The 20,191-nt window shown below is 33.9% G+C and overlaps 4 protein-coding genes across 4 annotated transcripts in view; all 4 read right to left on the bottom strand.

The window, feature by feature from the left end:
- The window catches only part of LOC141668288 (dynamin-like protein ARC5), a 28,414-nt gene extending 27,390 nt beyond the window's left edge, over positions 1 to 1,024 (bottom strand). Inside the window, 1 exon segment of the mRNA XM_074475106.1 lies at positions 486 to 1,024. Within this exon segment, the coding sequence (XP_074331207.1) occupies positions 486 to 833 (348 nt within the window). The 5' untranslated portion in view covers positions 834 to 1,024.
- Positions 1,025 to 1,409: 385 nt separating this feature from the next.
- LOC141668285 (uncharacterized) lies at positions 1,410 to 5,981 on the bottom strand. The gene is made up of 4 exons (XM_074475103.1): positions 5,886 to 5,981; positions 4,670 to 5,152; positions 3,029 to 3,088; positions 1,410 to 2,905 (listed from the first exon to the last, which is right to left on the bottom strand). Exons 2-4 carry the CDS (start codon positions 5,132 to 5,134, stop codon positions 2,051 to 2,053), a joined length of 1,380 nt encoding a protein of 459 aa, XP_074331204.1. The 5' UTR covers positions 5,135 to 5,152; positions 5,886 to 5,981; the 3' UTR covers positions 1,410 to 2,050.
- Positions 5,982 to 6,451: 470 nt separating this feature from the next.
- Positions 6,452 to 11,179, bottom strand: LOC141668284 (beta-xylosidase/alpha-L-arabinofuranosidase 2-like). The gene is made up of 6 exons (XM_074475102.1): positions 10,498 to 11,179; positions 8,704 to 8,991; positions 8,432 to 8,601; positions 7,832 to 8,280; positions 7,243 to 7,653; positions 6,452 to 7,157 (listed from the first exon to the last, which is right to left on the bottom strand). The coding sequence occupies exons 1-6, from the start codon at positions 10,960 to 10,962 to the stop codon at positions 6,586 to 6,588; spliced, it is 2,355 nt and encodes a 784-aa protein (XP_074331203.1). The 5' UTR covers positions 10,963 to 11,179; the 3' UTR covers positions 6,452 to 6,585.
- Positions 11,180 to 17,795: 6,616 nt separating this feature from the next.
- LOC141666229 (protein FAR1-RELATED SEQUENCE 5-like) lies at positions 17,796 to 19,526 on the bottom strand. The gene has a single exon (XM_074472223.1). The coding sequence runs from the start codon at positions 19,524 to 19,526 to the stop codon at positions 17,796 to 17,798; it is 1,731 nt and encodes a 576-aa protein (XP_074328324.1).
- Between the last annotated feature and the right edge of the window lie 665 nt (positions 19,527 to 20,191).

The raw sequence follows: 20,191 nt of genomic DNA, 5'->3' as shown, positions 1-20,191 counted from the left end.
AACTTCTTTCGCAATATTATAATACACATCCCATACTTTCGCACTCAACAATTATAAACTATCACACTAACTGCTTTTGTAATTTTAAGTTTCCTTTCCAAACTGTGCCCTAAACATTTCCAATAATGTACATTTAAAATACACGTAATAACACCATAAAACACTTCCAGCCATTTTACTACATAAATAATGTAACTCAATTTCTACCACGTGCAACAGTCAATACTAATTCATCTCTATCTAACAAACCTAAACATTCCGTAACAAAAGATTCTCTAATTTCAGAAACAATTAGTATAACAACTACACAATGCATATAGATAACAACTCCAATTCTCCAAAATTACACAATCATACACAGTGTATACACAATTAAACCTCAATAAATGTATAATTATTCGATAATCGAGTTTGAGATATACATTGTCCTATTATGTTTGTTTTATTTATTTATCGAGTTTTAAAATTCAAAACGAGATAATGACCTGGAGGTCGAGAAGAGACTTGTGTTGTGAAACGGAGGGATCGGAGTCGGAAAGAAGGTAACAAAGAGGAGAATGACAATCAGGATTGAACTTCATATGAAGAGTGATAGGTCTACGTGTTTTTGTACCACCACCGACATGATTGAATTGAAATCCCATTAGTGCTTCAACTAAGGCACTCTTGCCGTCGGTTTGGTGTCCGACGACAAGGACTGCCGGAGCGTCGAAAGGAGTCTCGAGCTCTTGTGCTAAGGCGTGGAGCTCGTTGTAGGCTTCGTAGAGACTCGATTGGTCTTCGTAGTCGTTTAGGTCTGGCATTTCTTGTGAGGATTGTGAGTCTCCAGACATTTGGGAGAGGGAGAGAGAGAGAGAGAGAGAGAGAGAGAGAGAGAGAGAGAATGGAGAGAGAGAATGGAGAGAGAGAGAGAGAGCAAGAGAGAATGGAGAAAATGAAGAGAGCGGAGAGAGAGAGAGAGAGAGAGAGACTGTGTGTGAGTGAGAGAGTGTGTGGTGTTTAGTGTTGTGGCATTACAGAAGAGGTTTTGTTTTGTTGTGAATGCTGTGTGGGGTTTTGTCTGTTTACTCTTTTTGAATTTTGTTTGATATCCACACTTGAGTTCTGTGTTGTTGGAAGTCGGACTATTTATCATCATTTTATTATATCGTTTTTATGAATTATTGAATTTTGTCTATCGTTGAAAAATGCAAATCACAAGTGTGTAATGAAAATCCTGTAGGAGTACACTTATGCTGTTGCTCATCTTCCGCTTAAACACCTTGATATGTCATGTCTATAGATATGCGAATTGCCTCACAGTTTAGCGCGGGCGACATATTCTATGCCAAGTCTTACGGAGTGAACGGTTTCTGCTCCAGATTTTATCAGTTTGATTGATTCTGAAAAGTTTTAATGCAAGTGCGTTTTTGTCAAAAAAAAGGCCCTAACATTAACACTGAATGCTGCTACGACTTAAACTTGGGATGATGAAGTTTAGATGTAACCTCCAGCACCAATATAGTGCACGAGTATACAACAAACTACCAGAACCAGGTATCAGACACCATGGTGTATACTGCAGTATACTGTACCATATTATTGATAATTCGTGTTGTCTGCTTGCAAGTTTCAAGCTAAGATAAGCAAAATAGGCATCTATATCTATAAAGAACGGCAGAAAGCATAGCTAATAATATGGTATAATCCTTCAAAGCAACGCTGCAATTCTACTTAACGTACTTCTGCTGATCAAACCAACAATTGTTCAATCTTGAGACAACCAAATTCACTCAGAAACACGAGTCCGAAGCTCTATAGCGAAATTATAAAGCAAGCTTTGCTTGGACAACCACCATACTAGTACTCAATTCCCTTCGTCCAACTCATTGCAAAGTTCATTGTATAGCTGACTTCATATGTGATATATGGTCTATATAAGATGTACAAAAGCAGGTAAAACTGTGCCACAAAACATTGCTTCAAGGGATCTAACACATATGGAAGATTTATGTTCTTCAATCTGTCTAATAGAGGTGGGAAATGAGTTTTGTTTGGAACATGGATTTCTCTACCTTGGGCAGAACGCAGCAAAAACAGGCAACGTCTTACTCTTACTAGAACCATAGAGCACGCTGTTTATATAAGCATCAACTTCTTCTTTTGATAGAGCTTTGTCAGTGGAGGAAGAACAAGGCAAGGCAACCTCAATGCCATCATCTAAGGGAGACCAGTCACTACTAGCAAAAGTGAAGCTTTCAGAGCGGTTCGTGGCATTCTGTAGTTTAATAGGTGAGACTGTTTGTGTTGTAGAATAGCTCTTTCCAGCACAGTTCATGGCTCTCTCCAGCTCGATAGGTGAGACAATTCGAGCTCTTGAAGGAATCATACTGACTGATGAATCTGTAGCTGAAGCAGGAGAATTGGGTTGTGAGACTATTTGTGCTGTCGGAAACCTCTTTCCAGCACAGTTCACGGCTTTCTCTAGCTTGATAGGTATGACAATTTGAGGTTTTGAAGGGATCGCCCAGACCGGTGAATCTTTTGCTGATGCAGGCGAATTGTTCTGTAAGGCTGATTGTGGTGTTGAAGGGCACTTTCCAGCACAGATCATGGCTTTATCTAGCTGGATAGGCAAGACAGTTTGAGTTTTTGAAGAAATCACGGAAACAGGTGAATTAGTTGCTGATGCAGGCGAAGTGTTCTGTGAGATTGTTCGACTCATTAAAGAGGTCGTAGTAAATGGAGAATCTGTTCCAGATGCAGGCGACGTGTTCTGTGAGATTGTTCGACTCGTTAAAGAGGTCGTAGTTAATGGAGAATCTGCTCCAGATGCAGGCAAATTGTTCTGTTCATGACTGAAGCGACACTTAGAACCATATGAGCCTGAGCCTGGGCCTGAGCTATATGACTTGCACATCTGAATCTACATGTACCAAAAGACAGTCGTTTTAGTCGATGAAGTAAATATAGTCCAAAAGTTAGCAACACCATCTTTTTAACAGATGATGAGTTCATTTCTACATACTACCAAGATGACTATCTCTACCTCTGATTTGCTCCTGTTGGAAAATCGAGTTGGGCGCAGATCTTCCTTTCCATGTGCAAACTGTAAAATATGGACTTAACATGGTTAAAGGATATCAGACAGTAACAACTAAGACAAAGCAAAACCAAGAATCTGCATGAGATGTAATCATGCTCGGGTACTCTCAAGCAATTAAGATGTAAGACTTATTACATTCTGTTCTACGTGATTTGCTTAACGATAAGAGTGGTTTGAAACAGCAGAATAGGCAGCTTGAGGGATATGAATCATTAGTAGTAAATAAATTTAGTTATACGATCTAAAACATAATTTTTCAGTTTATAGTAATTGATGCCGTGATATTGAAAAGGGTTCCATTTAGTCTCATATGTTAAATTTCAAATACAGTTGCGGAATAGACTTACAAAACCAAAATGTATTAATCCCTAAGCGTAAAATCTGCATTTCATTCATTCTATAGGAACTTCTCTGGGACTCGACTCAGACTCAGACTTGGTTTCATACAATACAAAAACAAAACAAAAAAATCAGAATTTGATTTTATATAATGAATTTTATCTGCAATTCACAAGCCATATATATTTGCTCACAAAAGCTCTACTATACCAAAGAAAAACTTAAGGCTTAAAATAAACTAGCTTAACTACTCATTTCATCTCTGTCAAGCATCACACAGTCCTTGTCTCCCGGTAATAACAATATGATGAAGCACATTGTGCCTGACTGATGTCAGCTCATTTCCAGAGTACTGACACTTCTGCTGAGACTGACACACATTAGTACTCTTTAAAACTAATAACAAACTACTCCTAAAAAATCTAGTACTGCAGAGGTATACAACAGGTGATAAGCTGCCAGACAATTAAAGAAGGAAAAAGTGGAATCTAAAAATACCGTAGTTAATACATATCAAAATTTAAACTTCACAATATTGGTTATACAGTATGATACATGTAAAATGAGACTCTGTAGATGACATAGTTAGAGCACTATCCATTGACTACATTGGTTTGCTTGTTAATATATAAGCTAAACAAGTGCACAATCAATTTTTAGCAACAGTTTTATATTTTAGTTGTAAACCCAAATTTCAACACTATACCAAAGTCATTTTTTGTTCTCTCTCTCTCTCTCTCTCTCTCTCTCTCAGTTGCTGGAATGGATAGATTCACAAATGATGAACACTCTTTAAGTCTGATATCACAAATGTATCATCAGATTATGCAATTCAAGTAATGTAGTAAAGATGAATTTCTGTAAAGAAAAGTAGTAAACAGCACTTCACATGCCAAAATTCTTGTTCTAAATAATTGACACTATTAAACATAAGGGATGATCAATCTCGTCAAAGAAACCGTAGACTTCACTTTCCGAAATTCTAGTTCCCGAGTATCCAGTTGATCAGCTTAAGTTGATTGAAGGAATCTATATTAAAGGACATTCTGCATACCGAAGTAATGATCATCTATGTTTAAGAAACTATGCTTTTCGCATTTCAAATTTATTGTTCAAGCCTAGCTTAGACTATCATTTTAAGCAACAGAAAAGCTCTTCCATTTGCAAATATGCTCAATATTTGACTTGCAGTATGCAAATGTGAAACATAAGCGTATATAAAGATAAGACCATCATTTATATTACCTGACATTTAGCTCCATAGCGACAACTACCAAAATCCTCCCAAGACCGACAAATCTCAGTCTTATAAAAGCTTTTACCACCAGAAGACGATGATCCACCAGAATCAGATGTAGATGATGAAGACCTAACCTTACTAGCAGTCACTGGTCCTACCAGAACCCCGTCCATCACAATCACATCCTCCTCCACCTTGACCGGAGTCTTAAACATCGTCTTTGGAGAAATCTCCAAATTCTCAATCGAAGACAAAGGAGATCCTCCAGATCGGTAGTACCTGACAATCGGATTTTCCAGATTCTCTAAACTACTCAGAACATTTGGATTTGCACGCAAATCAAAACCAGGACCTCGCTGTGGATGATTACTGTTTACACGAAGAGGCGAGTTGCAGAGAGGTGAAATTCCGCCACGCAAGGCCATCACTTTATGAAGCTTAGAATTGTTATCTATATAAATCCTTTCCATTGAATTTCTGTCTAGTCACTACAGATACACAAACAAAACAGAAATTCAATAAAATGCTTTTAATTAAACTAAACTGCTACATTTTCATTTTGTCAAAAAAAATGCTACAATTTCATCAAAGCAATGCGTTTATCAACGAATCTGAAAAATGCGCATATAAGTATACAATTTTTTGAGCTTTGAACTCACGCCCAAACTGTGATATGTCTCTCTCTCTCTTATATATATACAATTTTTGAGTTCTGAACTTGTGCCTAAATTGCAATCTCTCTCTCTCTCTCTCTCTATCTCTCTCTATCTATCTCTCTCTCTCTATCTCTATCTCTATCTCTATCATATATATATATATATATAAATCCACAATTTTTTGAGTTCTGAAATCGCGCCTAAATTGCAGCAATCTCTCTCTTTCTCTCTCTGTCTCTATCGCTCTCTCATATACATAAATACACAATTTTTTGAGTTCTGCACTCGCGCCTAAATTGCAATCACTCTCATAGACTCAATCAGACAATTCAAAGCTCGAATAACATGAAATTCGCCAAAAATCGAAGTAATTCGCGTATAAAATGCATACATACAAACATATATAGATGATTGCACAAGTAATATACATGTAGATAACAGCATTATCATATATACACAAAAACACATAGAGAATGATAAGATGAAATCGGAATTGAGAGAGACGGAGAGAAACAGAGAGCGAGCGGGAGAGAGAGAGAGCGAGAGAGAGAGAGAGAGAGATGACCTGGATTGACGAAGCGAAATGAAGAAGCTGAGCTACTAAGAGTTTGTTTGTTGTGGTCTTGTGGATGATCAATTTCATGGAAGGTTACTCAAAGGACTGAAGCTTGACGTTGCTTTATATACTTTTATTACACGTACACGTGGCAATTAGCGGGTTTCGGATTTTTTGAACATCTATATTCTCAAGTATAGCAAATATATTACAGCCAGATTTTAAAATTAAAAAACTAATTCGAAAAATATTAGGACCTTAAACGAATCGAACTTCAGAAAAAAATACTCGATTTAAATAAGTTCAATTGAATTAAATTTGATTTGTTTCTGTTAACAAAATAAGAATACGTTTAGATTCGAGTAGAGAATTATGCATGTAGGATTCATTTTATTCCAGAATAAACTTTTTTAAATTAATTCAAATATGATTACATTTATTTAAGTAGAGTTTTATGCATGTAAAATTTATTTTACTCGAGAATGAACTTTTTTAAATCGATTCAATTTGATTACGTTACGAGTCGAGGTTGAACATGATTTTTATCCCAAAAAAGTTATGCTAAAAAAAAGAGAGAAAAGGATAGAGAAATGCTTAAATCTTGAACAAACAGAGTTTAATTTTTTGGAGAACTTTGTTTTCCTTTAGGATGATTCTTCCAAAAACAGAGAAGATATATCAATAGCCATCAAGAATTTGGCATTTCATTTTAAATTCTAATAGTCAAGGAGCTTTTCAAGTTCCCTATATGAAGAACATGCATTCCCAGTGCCACTTTTCTGTTCCCAGTCTCATCCACCATGCTCAAATGCTTGCAAACATCTACATTAAACTTAACAACTCCTTGTGCTTGCGGTGTCAAATGCACCTTCTCAAACCCCAACAAGTGTTTCTGTGGTGCATTGTGCACTGCTGGAGGACTCGAAAACAAGAACACTGTGTGGCTTCCGCTTATTTGTCCTGCATTCTTTACTCTTAGTTCAATGTCGAAAGCAATGTTATTGCAACTCTCCTCTAAGGCGTCGATGGACTTGCACCTCGATGACTTGCAAGCATGGCCTTCGGCTAGTGGAACTGCCACAAGGTTTGGTGCTTTTACTAAGTGATGACTGAATTCTGAGTAGCTTAGTCCGTCTCCAAATGTGTATATGGTCGGTCCTGTGTAGAATCTGTAAGTTCTGCCTGGATAGCCCGTGGCAGGATCAGGTCTCATGTTCATGTTTGTCATGTTGACCTTGTTAACATATGATTGTGGATACCATGTCATAGGTAGTCTTCCACCTGCAATAAGAACACAATGTTAAAAGCGTTGACATAAAATGTTTGATCTGATTTGTGTAGGATTATTTGAGTTTGATGGACTTGCTTGGATTGAAAAATCCGAAAATAACATCTGCTATTGCAGCTCCACCAGCTTCACCTGGGAAACCAACCCACATAATGCTAGTGATTTTAGGATCATCTTTAGCAAATTGTACATCCATTCCACCTCCAGACATTATTACAAGAATAACAGGTCCTTTTGATGCCTTTGCAACTTGTTGAATTAGTAATGTCTGTTGTCCAGGAAGTGTAATGTCAATCCTATCGCGAGATTCAGTTTCAATAGATTGGTCATCTCCTACTATCAGGACTGTTGCATCTGCTGTCGAAGCTATTTTTGTTGCAGCGTCAACTTGTGCTGTTGCACATGCTACATTGGCACAACCAGGTGCATACAATGTTGGAACTAATGCTGTTAGACCTTGCAAAGGAGTTGTATATTTGCATGGAGTACCTGCAAAAAATACACAATGAAGAAGTATTTTTAGCGACTACTATGTAGTAGAAATGCCATATTTTTCTAGATTTATATGCAACTGAAATTTTCAGACTCAAAAAGATAAATATACAAAGATCAACTTATGCATACACTGCTTGAAAGTCGAAAATATCAGTAGACATATAGATGATACCTTCATAGTTTGCAATCATGGTTTTTGTGACATTGGCATTAGGTCCAATTACTGCCAAGGACTTGATGGTTTTGATAGATAGTGGAAGCGATCCAGGGCTGTTCTTGAGCAGCACAGCGCCTTGTCTTGCAGCTTCTCGGGCGAGTTCTTGGTTTGCGGGGGTGCACACATCTTTTGGACCTAGTTTGCCATATAGTTGCTTGCTTGGATCACCATCAAAGAAGCCTAGTCTTACCAATGTTGCAAAATTATTTGTGACCGCATTGTCTAGGTCTGCTTCTTTTACTAGCCCCTCTTTAACTGCATTTTCTGTATGTTTTGCTAGAAAATCCCCACAGTTGAGGTCCAAACCAGCTTTTATAGCAATTGCTGCAGTCTCCTGTGGTGTCTTGGTGTAATGTTGAGAATTAAACATCACATCTAACGAATCACAATCGGAACTTATGTATCTGCAGAAACCAAATTCAGACGAAATACTGTTATCACTTGAACTAACTTGTATGCTAGATAAAAGAATCCAGCAAAAATGTACTATTGTGCAGTAAGATTGTAAATTTTTTGTGCTCGAGAAGAGTCTACAGGGAAGGAAGGGAAAGTTACCCGTTGAGTTTCCATTCACCTCGGATCACGCCTGCCAGTAGGTCTGGATCCCCACAAGTAGCCTTGCCATTAACTTGGTTGTAGGAACACATGACACTAGCAACATTTCCATCAATAACACAGCTCTTGAATGGGGGCTGATAAGTGTCATCCATATCTTGTTTTGTCACCTAAACAAACAATCCTAAGATTTTAACTAAACTTGCAAAATAACAAGATTTATTATACATAGAGAAAAGCAAGCTTTTTTTCCTCTTAAATTCAAAAATTACCACAGCATTGAAATGATATCGATCGATCCCTTTCCAATTATCAACATCATAAGCTGTATAATGTTTGCAACAAGCTCCAACTTTAAGGCGCTCTTTATCACCATCATCTCTTTCTTGTAAACCTTTAACATACGACGAACCATATTTACTAGTAAGTAAAGGGTCTTCTCCTGGTGTTTCGTGACCTCTTCCCCATCTAGGATCTCTGTAGATGTTAATGTTTGGTGACCAGTATGTTAATCCAGCTAAACCAACATTGTACATTGCTCTTGCTTCATTTGATACCGCCTGCAGACATTCATATCATCGTTGTTTACATCTCCTCTTTCGTTAAATAACAAAAAAATAAACAACACCATAGTTCCCTTCTGTGGTTCTGATTTAGTGTACAAAGTCATTGTGTACTTGTACTATCGTACATGCTCTAAAAATCCGTAAACTGTCTCAGGCAGTAAAGAGGTCCATCTACTGCTTAAGCAGAGATTCATTAGTTAGTATAGCAGCTTGAGTGTTGATTAATTAGAAGTCTGATGATTTTTAAACATGGAACAAAACTTAGGCGCTGTTAATAAGTAGACGTTTATGATAACAAGATCGTATGCACTCAGTGCACAAGTCTCCCGTGCAACAAAAGTTTGAAATGAAGCATAGTTAGGTGCATCAGAATTACAAACTGCAAGCTGTATAATACACATAGACCTGCATTTGGTATAACTCAAGTGGTGACTAACTTTATAGCAAGTTGAAGATAATAAAATTTACTTCATCATTCAAATTTATTGTAACTTGAAGTTAAATGAAAATCACATGATTATCTGAAACCTTCCCTTTCCAAGAAGGCAAAAATTATGGCTCCACTTACTTTGTAAAAGAAAAACATGCCAGATAAACCAACAATGATTGCATATAGATTATAGATAAGGCCTCCACATAATACTAAAATGGTTAGATCACAATAGGGGAATATAAGGATTTTTATAAGCTACCAAAACAAGAAAAGAGTCAAAAACCTTCAAAGTCAGCAAGAATGTCCTGAAGTAGTTAGATCTTATGTTGAAACTTTATCAAAGTTCTTAGCTAATGCCACTCATAATCCTTATGCATATGAAACTTGGTCATTGTTAAATATGTAAGGACGATAAATTTTAACCGTAAACGATGAACAATGCATGAACCAATCTGCAGAATCATCCCCAGAGGCTTCAGGCAAGGTACTCATCCAGCTCCAACACCTCTTGAAACTAAACAATGATTATGGACATCTTTATTTTTCGGGCGGGCATTGCAGCCGGCAGGGCCGGTTCTCGGGTAAGGCGACCAAGGCGAGCGCCTAGGGCATCACATCGACAAGGGGCACCAAAATTTTACATACATGTAGTATACATAACATAATTTTATCTATTTACATTTATTTGCATGCATTTTAATGAGCATTTCAGTACAAAAAACATTTATTTATAATTTTATCGTTATTTACAACTAGTATCGTTTGAATAGCAAAAAAATTTCTTAGCAATCTTAAAAGAGGGGCACCATTTCTATGATTCGGCTAGGGCACCCGAATGTATAGGGCCGGCCCTGGCAGCCGGCCCATGTTAGCCACATAATGTATGGTTTGTAGGCACCAACCGGCACCACCACTCACATTTGGATCTAAATCATGGAAATAATGCTTAGAAACTTGGAAATCATTCAAGTTTTTTCATCTGTCAATCATTTTCCTAGTATAAAATACACAAAAAAATTCAAAAAATACAGTTGCAAAAGAAAATATTAAAGATGCTGCATTGTTACCTTCCCAATAGCTTCAAATAGTGAACTATTGAAAGAAGCTGCAGTGCAGATGACCTGAGGGAAACTAGTAGCTCCGGGAACAAGACTCGAGAAATGAGTCCCCGGACCAACATAAGAAACCCCATGTAAGGCCTCAGACCACCACTCATATTTCGGCACTCCAAGCCTACTAGCACCACCTGCATTATTCACCAAGTTGGCGATTTTCTCCTGCAATGTAAGCCGCTTCACTAAATCACTCACTCTGCTTTTCACGTCCAGTTTCTGATCACAAAACGCGTAACTCGCCACTGCAGGATTCTTCGCAACATCACAAGCAAAATTAGCAGAAGATTGCGCTAAGACCTGCCTCGACGGTGACCAAATTTGAAGAACGATTAAACAGAGCACTCGAAAACAGAGCAAAACAGAGGATAATGCTCTGTTTTTCGAGGACACCATCGTGTAAAAACAGGGTATCCTCATAACAGAAGATAATATAAAAATGTGAATGGTTGATTGATTAATGTGTAGTGATTGTTATATAGTGGAAGTGTGTTATATAAGTAAATTATAATGCATGTTGTTTTTTAGTAGCCCGTGATAGATAGATATAGTTAAAGAACCAAAGATAGTTTGTTACTATGTCTCTATATTATATTTACTACACCTTTTAGATAGAATCTACACTCTCTTAGAAATTTTGCAGAGTAGATTCCAAAACTTAAATTCATGTATGAGATAAGTAATTTTGTGTGATTGTAATTTTTCACCAAAATGTATGATAATCTATCAAATGGTCCAACAATGTTTTGGTAGTTATGGCATCTAGCTCTAATGATAGGATGGATGCCAATTTGTGTATATCATGTAGAGGTTGATGGTCTATTTTAGTATCCGAGAAAAAGTGGGTTGTATAAATTTAAATACTTTCGAATATATGTCTCTACTAAAACTCAATCCTGTATTAATACAAGGAAGAAGAGAAAAATACTCTAGGAATGTATAGGTTAATCATTGGTTGTTTTTATCTCTAGTGTTATGGACTTTGGGTAATAGAGGTTAAGAGATTTAGTTTCATGGCATGGGACAGTATCGGAACCAGAATTCAATTAAAATGCGGGGCTAAAAATAATTTAAATATTAAATATTCATTATGCTAATAGTTTAATGTTCTGTAATGTTTCATATTCTAACGGGGTTGAAATAAAGAAATATACTAGTTTTCGGTTTTCGGAGTCTAGTCAGACTTCAGCCTAATCCCTCGATTGCTCCATCATTTCCTCCCTTAGAGGCAGATTCGGGAGTACAAATAACTTATAAGCCTAATCCCTCGATTGCTCCCTCATTTCCTCCCGTGGAGGCAGATTCAGGAGTACGAATAACTTATAGTCAAAGAAATGACATAGCTACTGAATAAGAGTATGAGTTTACGGGGAGTCATAACGGATTCTTAATCCGTTAACAGCTATTGTTGATAATCTAAAATATAATTTAGACCATCATACCAAGAAAGAATTTTCGGTTGCGTGACAACCTCCACTTTTTTTTGATAACTAATCACAAAGACATAGACATCAGAAGTCGAACTCGTGACCTCCCGCAAGAGAGACACGAGCTCAACCATGCACCAACACTTTGGGGATACACAACCTCCACGGCTCCACTGTTGCAGCATAATATATTATATATGTGATCTGTGTAAGAGTCTGTAAGACTGTAACTCTCGTGAAAGATTAAGAAAAGCTGAATTTGGTAATATCAGTTCATGCATGGACTTGATCAACATAAGTTTCAGAAACAAAGGTGTGCAGAAATGGTAAATTTACACACACAAACACACACACTGAGTCTGGTATATTGCCTTGGTTTGTGTATGATTGTGTCAGTCAAGTTGCGGCTTGTGAGAGTGTAAGAAGTAAGAACCCCCCGTGATATATAGCGGTGAACCAGCTGGTTATATTTTGTATCCATGTATGATTTATCCATATATATTCATATTGTACATTTGTACTATTTTTCACCACTGTCATAGATTCAGACCCTTCTTGGGTCCGGGCTTTTTAGCATTTTGTACCTTGCACAATCCTCCTCCTTTTTGAGGTAATATGGGCTTGAGAGCCGCAGACGATGAGATAGCTTAGCGGAGATAAATTTGTTTTGGAGATAAATTTATTTTTTTGAGGTAATATGGGCTCTTTTAGCATATTGTACCTTGTTCAATCCTCAAAGTAACATGTACTAGTCGATGAGATTGCTCGAGAGATAAAGGGTTATTTCTTATTTTCTCAAAGTTCATTTTTCGCTCATCCCAAGATTTATTGGAATGAACATTTATAAGGTGTAACCTCTTGGGCAATTCTGATAAGAATTTATTGATTTATAAGCCCGTAACGGTTTATTTACGAGTGTTTGTCGACCCAATTTATGGGCCTATTTGGCTACTAGCTTATAAGCTACTTATGTAGCTTATAAGCTCGTAACAACTTATTGATGAGTGTTTGTCGACCCAACTTATAAGTTGAATTTACAACTTATAAGCTCATAAGTGGAAAGTTGGCAGTAACGTACTTTTTTCCAACTTATTTTCATTTTTTCACTTTTTTCTAAAGTTTTGATTTTAAAATATAAATTTTTAAATAATTTCTAATTTAAAATTCATGAACTAAGATAATTGTATTTAACAATTATTTATTTTAATTCATTTAAGTAAAAAAACTTCTGACTTATAAATAAATTTATCCAAACACTTATAGAACTTATAAGTATTTATCAACTTATCACTTATTTCGCACTTAATTATTTTAAGTCATAAGTTACTTATCTTAAGATTTCCCAAACGGACACTATAAGTTGAATTTACAACTTATAAGCTGATAAGTTGAATGTTAGTAACGATATAATTTTTCTCAACTTTTTTTTTATTTTTCATTTTTTTATCAATTTTAGTTTTAAAATATACTTTTAAAATGTTAATCAAACCTAAATTATATAAATTAAGATAAGTATATTTAAAAATTATTTATGTTAGTTTATTTAAATAAAAAAAATTATGACTTATAAGTTAAATTATCCAAGCACTTATATAACTTATAAGCATTTATTAACTTATCACTTATCAGTCACTTATTCGATTTAAGTCATAAGTTACTTATTTTAAAATTTCCCAAACGGGCACTTGACTTAAAATGAATAAGTAAATTATAAGTGATAACTAGAATAATACTTATAAGTTAAATAAGTGTTTGGATAATTTTAATTATGTCGGATTTTTTTTTTCTTAAATGAACTAAAATAAATAATTATTAAATATAATTATCTTAATTCTTCAATTTGAAGTTAGATTAATATTTAAAAATATATATTTTAAATCTGAGATTAATAAATCAATGAAAAATCAAAATAAGTCATAAGTTGAGAAAAAATATGTCGTTACTAACAATCAACTTATCGGCTTATAAATTATAAATTTATAATAAATTTATAAGTTGGGTCGACAAACGGTCGTAAATAAGCCGTTACGGACTTATAAGCCATAAGTGACTTATAAGCTCGGCGCCAAACAGGACCCAAGTCTAATAATTCAACGAAATAAATATGCACCAGGTAAGAGCGAGCTTTTAAATTGTTGACGAGAATCGAAATCGAAAATACGAAAATAAGAATAACTTAAAGATACTCAATTCTAACACATATAAGCCTAGTTATTCAAGAAAAATACATAAAAAATAGAAGTCGTTAGAACGTGATTAAGGGTTTATCTCTTGTTATTTTTGGTTCTTAATTTGATTCTCGTTCAGTTACGAAATTTTCATAACTACCAAAGCAATGAATTAGGGGAGTGCTGAGAACGAGGTTTTCATTCCGACAGGACCGACACTAGTTCAGTTGGTATGTAAATGATGGTTTGCGTGGATAAGGATAGACTAGTGAAAGGTTCGGAGATTAGACAAGCTAACTGATTTGATTAGGTGTGTTATTATCAAATCAATCATGCACATTCTGATTACTTAATTGCTTATGTTCTACGTAAAAGGGCATGCATTCAAATATTTTTTTGTAGAACTTTCATGTTTCATCTTGGACAGAGAGTTAGCTTCCTCCGTCCCTCCCAATGGTTATCGTTTTTGGGAGAGTATTCGGCACGCATTTTAAGATGAAGAGAAAGTATAGTTCTTTAACTTTTTTTAAAATTTTTATTTTTCTGAATAAAAATTTAAACATTCTATTTTTATTCAGAAAAAGAAAATTTTTAAAAAAAAATTATAAAACTATAATTTATATTATATTATAATAGATTATGTCATTATTGGATCTGGCTATATATATGTAATCATGTCATTATAATGTTATTATATTATTTTATATAAGTTAATTATATGTTATGAATTAACCTTGACAAGATTGAAGTGACGAAACATAAATTTAATCTACGTAAAATTGAAATAAAGAATTTATAATATCATCAGTGCTATAATATCCGTTCAATTAATGATAAGCGGAATAATGTGATAGAATAATTAGAATATGTATAATAATATGTGTATAACTTATGAATAAATAATAAGAGAGTGTAGTGTAAAGATTTTTAGGATTTCAACCGGCTAAAATAAATAAAAACGAAATTGTAAGCTGAAAAATCAAATAAAATTCTTAGGTCTAAAAAACGAAACCACGTTCGTAGATAATTTGTCCACTCTCAAATGCATAAGTTACACTTGAATCGAATACAAAAAATATCTGGAGTTTTGATGATATAGATCTAAAAAATAAAATAGACAAACGAAATGAATAGAATCATTCCTCAAAATTGAAGATTATTCAAGAAAACAAAACAAAACAAATTGAATAATTTGAGATTTTTAATCGAAAATCGGTGAAAGCTGCCACCGAATATTTCTTTTTATTCTGTCCCTTAACTTTTTCACATATTTAAAAATCCCAAGTGTATAATAAAATAATTGAAGTAGTATAAAAAAGGTTTATTCACTATATTATAAAACATCTATGTCTAACATATATCAACCTTGTAGTATATTCAAAAATAAAAATCGCATGTATAAATGACTAACATAACTATATTGTAAATTACATGTTGAGGCTATAACACTTTAGCACGAGTTCATTGAAATTGGACGAAAATATTTTTGATTCTATTATAACAAGTTTTAGCTATTGTACGCCCATAAATATAATTTTTTTAATATAATAAATGGATAAGTTTTAAAAATAGTCAATTTAATCGATAAAAAATGAAATATAATAACTAAAAACAACTAAAAAGAATGAGGAAATATTATAGATAGAAAACCTAGGTCCCATCATTTTATGGGTAATTGCACTAAAACTGATATACAGTATCTATACCATTTTTTAATTTAATATAAAATATTACTCCCTCCGTCCCACTAGGTTCTTAACGTTTCAAATTAAAAGTTCGGCACGTATTTTAAAACTCTTATTTAGTATAGTTCCATAACTTATTTTTAAATTTTTTTTTTCTGAATAAAATTTCAAACATTAAATTTTTATTCAAAAAATTAAAATCTTAAAAATAAGTTATGCAATTATACTAAATAAGAGCCTTAAAATGCGTTGCGTGTCCAACTCTTCATTTCAAATGTTAAGAATCTACTATGACGGGAGTAACTATTTACTTGATTTTGATTTGATATTGACATGATTCCTCAAATGAAATAAGGTATAATTTTTTTTAGTATATTTTTTGACAGGGAAATAAAGTATATTTAGTTATTGTCGATTTGATATAATATGGTTGGGCGAAGGTACCTAACATTTAATTTGATTGTTTATTTATTTTAGACTAACAAACTGATTAGAGATATGGATGTACATAGTGGACGATGTAAAGATAAAGTTAGCACACAAAAATAGAATTTAGAACTAAAAAGTGTAATGTCTGTCAGTTTGTTATTTTTAATCTAGCCAATGTCCTATGATTTTTCTTTTTTGGTCATGTGAGGGTTGTTGTCCCTCAAGTTTTTATATTAACCTCCAATTATATTCGATAATCATATAAGGTAATTAAGAACTTCATATTCCCTCCATTCCACTGAAATGTTTACGTTATTATTTGACACGCATTTCAAGTTTTCTATAAAGTATAATTTCATAACATTTTTTCAAAAAAAATTTAACAAAAATTTAGACATACAACTTTTATTCAAAAAAAAAAAATTAAAAATTATTATGAAACTATACTTTAAACGAGTATTGCAAAACTTGCCGAAAAGTAACGTAAACATCCAGTAAGACGGAGGGAGTATCTTTTACTATAATTTTTTTTTGATTACTACTGGATGAACAATATAAGGGAAATTTGTAACATACTTTTTTTCTCAATAATTAAACTTATATGTCATAAGTCTTAATATAACTTAAGTGATTAAGAGTTTATCCTCTGTCCAGGTTCTAGGTTCGATTCTCGCTCAACCCGAAAATTTATGAGAACAGATACTCATTTGTAAGATTATAAGGCATACTTGTCAAAAAAAAATTTCGGAGGCGAGCGAGAATCGAACATAAAATATAAAATGACAAAAAATATACTCTTAATAATCATTGCATCGCGTTCCATAAATGATTTTGATAATATCATATTACAATAAGTAACTTTGATATAACGAAATATACCCCAAATATATAAATGAGTCCCTATCCACAACCATAGTTGGATAGAGACCACTTACAACCAACAAATCAGGACTGTTGAAGCAAAAAACGGATGACTGGGATCCGCCACTGTCGCTATGTTTCGTTGCGTCAGCCGCAATGAAACATTGTGGCATGACCCACATACTCCATTTCCCTTTTTGCCCTTTATCAATATTAATTCATTTATTAATACTTTTTTATCTACATAAATATTAATTTAATAAGATATTATTATTAATATTTCTGATTAAAGATTGTATATTAAAAAAATACTATAAAATATTTTTATAATAAATTAAATATTATATTTAATATTCAATATTTTAAAAGTATTGAAACATTAAAATGAAATTAATATATTTAAATATTTAATAATAAATATTAAAATAATAAATAAAAATATTTAAATATTTAAATATTTTAATTATTCAATATTTTTAATAATAAATGAAAATATTTGAATATTTGAAAACATTAGTAATGTTAAATATTATATAGAATATTAAATAAAAATAAATCTAGGACCGCAATGTTTCATTGCGTCCCCGCAATGCTTCACGCAATGAAGCATTGCGGTACGCAATGAAACATTGCGGTAGTCGTTTTTCTTTACACACAGATACACACAGAAACTAACATTAAATTCAAGTTTCTGTGTATATCTTGGAGGCATGTATCTCCATTGACGAGTTAGAGAATAGTCTCATTTCCTTGTACTCGGTGTCAAAATCGGCTTGAACCCCCCGTAAATATTGTGACTCCAAAGCTTTTTGTGAATTCTCAATGAATTCTTTCAAACCGGTCGACGCTTTCACATACTCATCAAAAAATGAATTCATAGACTCGCTCCTTGAGGTGGTTGTCATACCGGCGGCAAAATGTTGTTTCGTGAAAGCAAAAACCCATTGCCGTCTAATTGCATACATATCATTTAGCCAATTGTGATTTTCAAGATCATATTTCTCTTTCAAGTCCTCCCACCTACCTTCAAATTCCGTTGGTGACAATGACTTGTAGATACATGCATTAAAATCCGTCTTGAACTCCGAGTATTGAGTATACAAAGTAGATAGTTTCTCGGGAAACTTGCTACTAATATGCCACTTACAATATGTATGGTTGGTGTTAGGCATAACCTCGGAAATGGCATTACTTAAAGCGATGTCTTGATCCGTAATAATGGTAATAGGTGGCTTGTTATCGACCGCTTCCAACCAAGTCTTCAAAACCCATCTATAAGTAGTCTCTTTCTCGTCCCTTATAAGTGCAAATCCAAACAAAATATTTTGGTAGTGGTGATTCACTCCCGTAATTGGAATAAAAGGCATGTCATACCTATTAGTCCGATATGTCGAGTCGAAAGTTATCACATCTCCAAAATTCTTGTACGCGTTAAGCGAACGAGGATCAACCCACACCAAACCCCTAATCCGATTCTCCTCATCCACATCCACTCGGTAGAAAAAATTGCCATCACTTTGTTTTTGCAAGTCTCGTAACAAAACCAATCCACACTCCGCAGCACCAGAATCAAAAACCCGTCTTCGAATGTCACGTATTACATTTCGTACGTCTTGAGCGGAAAACCCAATTTTTTCAATACCACCACACGTCTCACTAAGTAAATTCATCACTTTCGGGGTCTCGATACCCGATTTGTTGAATAACTCAATCAAAGATCGGGTAAACGGATCTATGTTGCGTGATCTTTGCATGAAATTTACCTTATCCGATGTAACCATAACATGATTGTGCTCTAGGTTGACCTTGATTACTTCCCATTTGTTTGAGCTTATTTTGTGAGCAACACACATACGAGCACCACAACAAGTTCGAGGAATAACATCTCGAGGTCGTTTCCCTTTAGCCCTATCTTCAACTTCCAAGGGTTTTGGACCCAATTTTCCACCCTTTCGACATATATACAAACGTGACGATATACCACCATTTCTTGAATGTTTATGACTACTTCGAATAATTATCTCAAACCCTATACTTGGACCATAACCTCGATAAAAACTTTCCGCTTCATCCAACGAATCAAATATCATACCAACACAAGGAACTACATCATTCATATTTCCAATAAAATTTTCATCATTAATTTTATCATCATTATCGCCATTAAAAGAATCATTACTATCATCGGAATCACCGTGAACATCGTGATTCTTCCAACCGAAACCACCATCATCATCACTATGCGTTTTTCGCTTCCCCGGATCATTAACTTTATCTTCAATACTATCAACATCTATTACTTCATCATCATTAAAGATTTTACGATAAACCCTCTTTTTTGTGTGGGGGGTAACATAATTAAAATCGTTATGATCACTAGATGAACTTGAATAATCAAATAAATAAGAAGCCATTAATATTGCTTTCAAATAAATAAATAAGAAGCCACTAACCTTTTTTTTCAGAAGAATAAATTTGAGCCAAATGTTAAGCAGCAGTAAAAACAGCAGTATAAGATCAAAGTTACAGACAAACTAAGGTAGGTGTGTGCATTAAATGCACGGCCGCAATGTTTCATTGCGGTTGCGGCACTGTACAAACCCACAAGCCAACAACTGTAAATATTTGCAGTTTAAAAAAACTGTACAACGTACCCCAGCAATGTTTCATTGCGGGTGGAAGTGTCCACCGCAATGAAATAATGCGGTTGAGTTGTTTATTTTTGTTATTTTCTTTAAAATTAGAAAATTAATCAAAAAAATTTATAAAAAATAGTTTCTAGACTTATTATATTTCATTTAATATGTTAAATGTTATTTTGAAAATATAAATATTTATAAGAGTAACTTAATTATAATATGCAACTATTTTCCATAGTTTTGTGAAAATTTTGCATAATAGTTATGTCAAATGATATTTCTTGACATTTAAGTTATAAAATACAAATTTTGACGATCCAACTATATGGATGTTAAAATATAATGATTATAATAATTAAGAAAAATTATTTCTTAAATAAAATGCGGCAGGTGACCGAGTTATTTTTATATAGTTTGTTACCAAGAAATGTTTAACATTT

This window comes from Apium graveolens, chromosome 6, assembly GCF_009905375.1.
Source record: "Apium graveolens cultivar Ventura chromosome 6, ASM990537v1, whole genome shotgun sequence".
NCBI lineage: Eukaryota > Viridiplantae > Streptophyta > Magnoliopsida > Apiales > Apiaceae > Apium > Apium graveolens.
The sequence above is the reverse complement of the archived record's forward strand: the minus strand, read 5'-3'. Positions and strand labels throughout refer to the sequence as shown.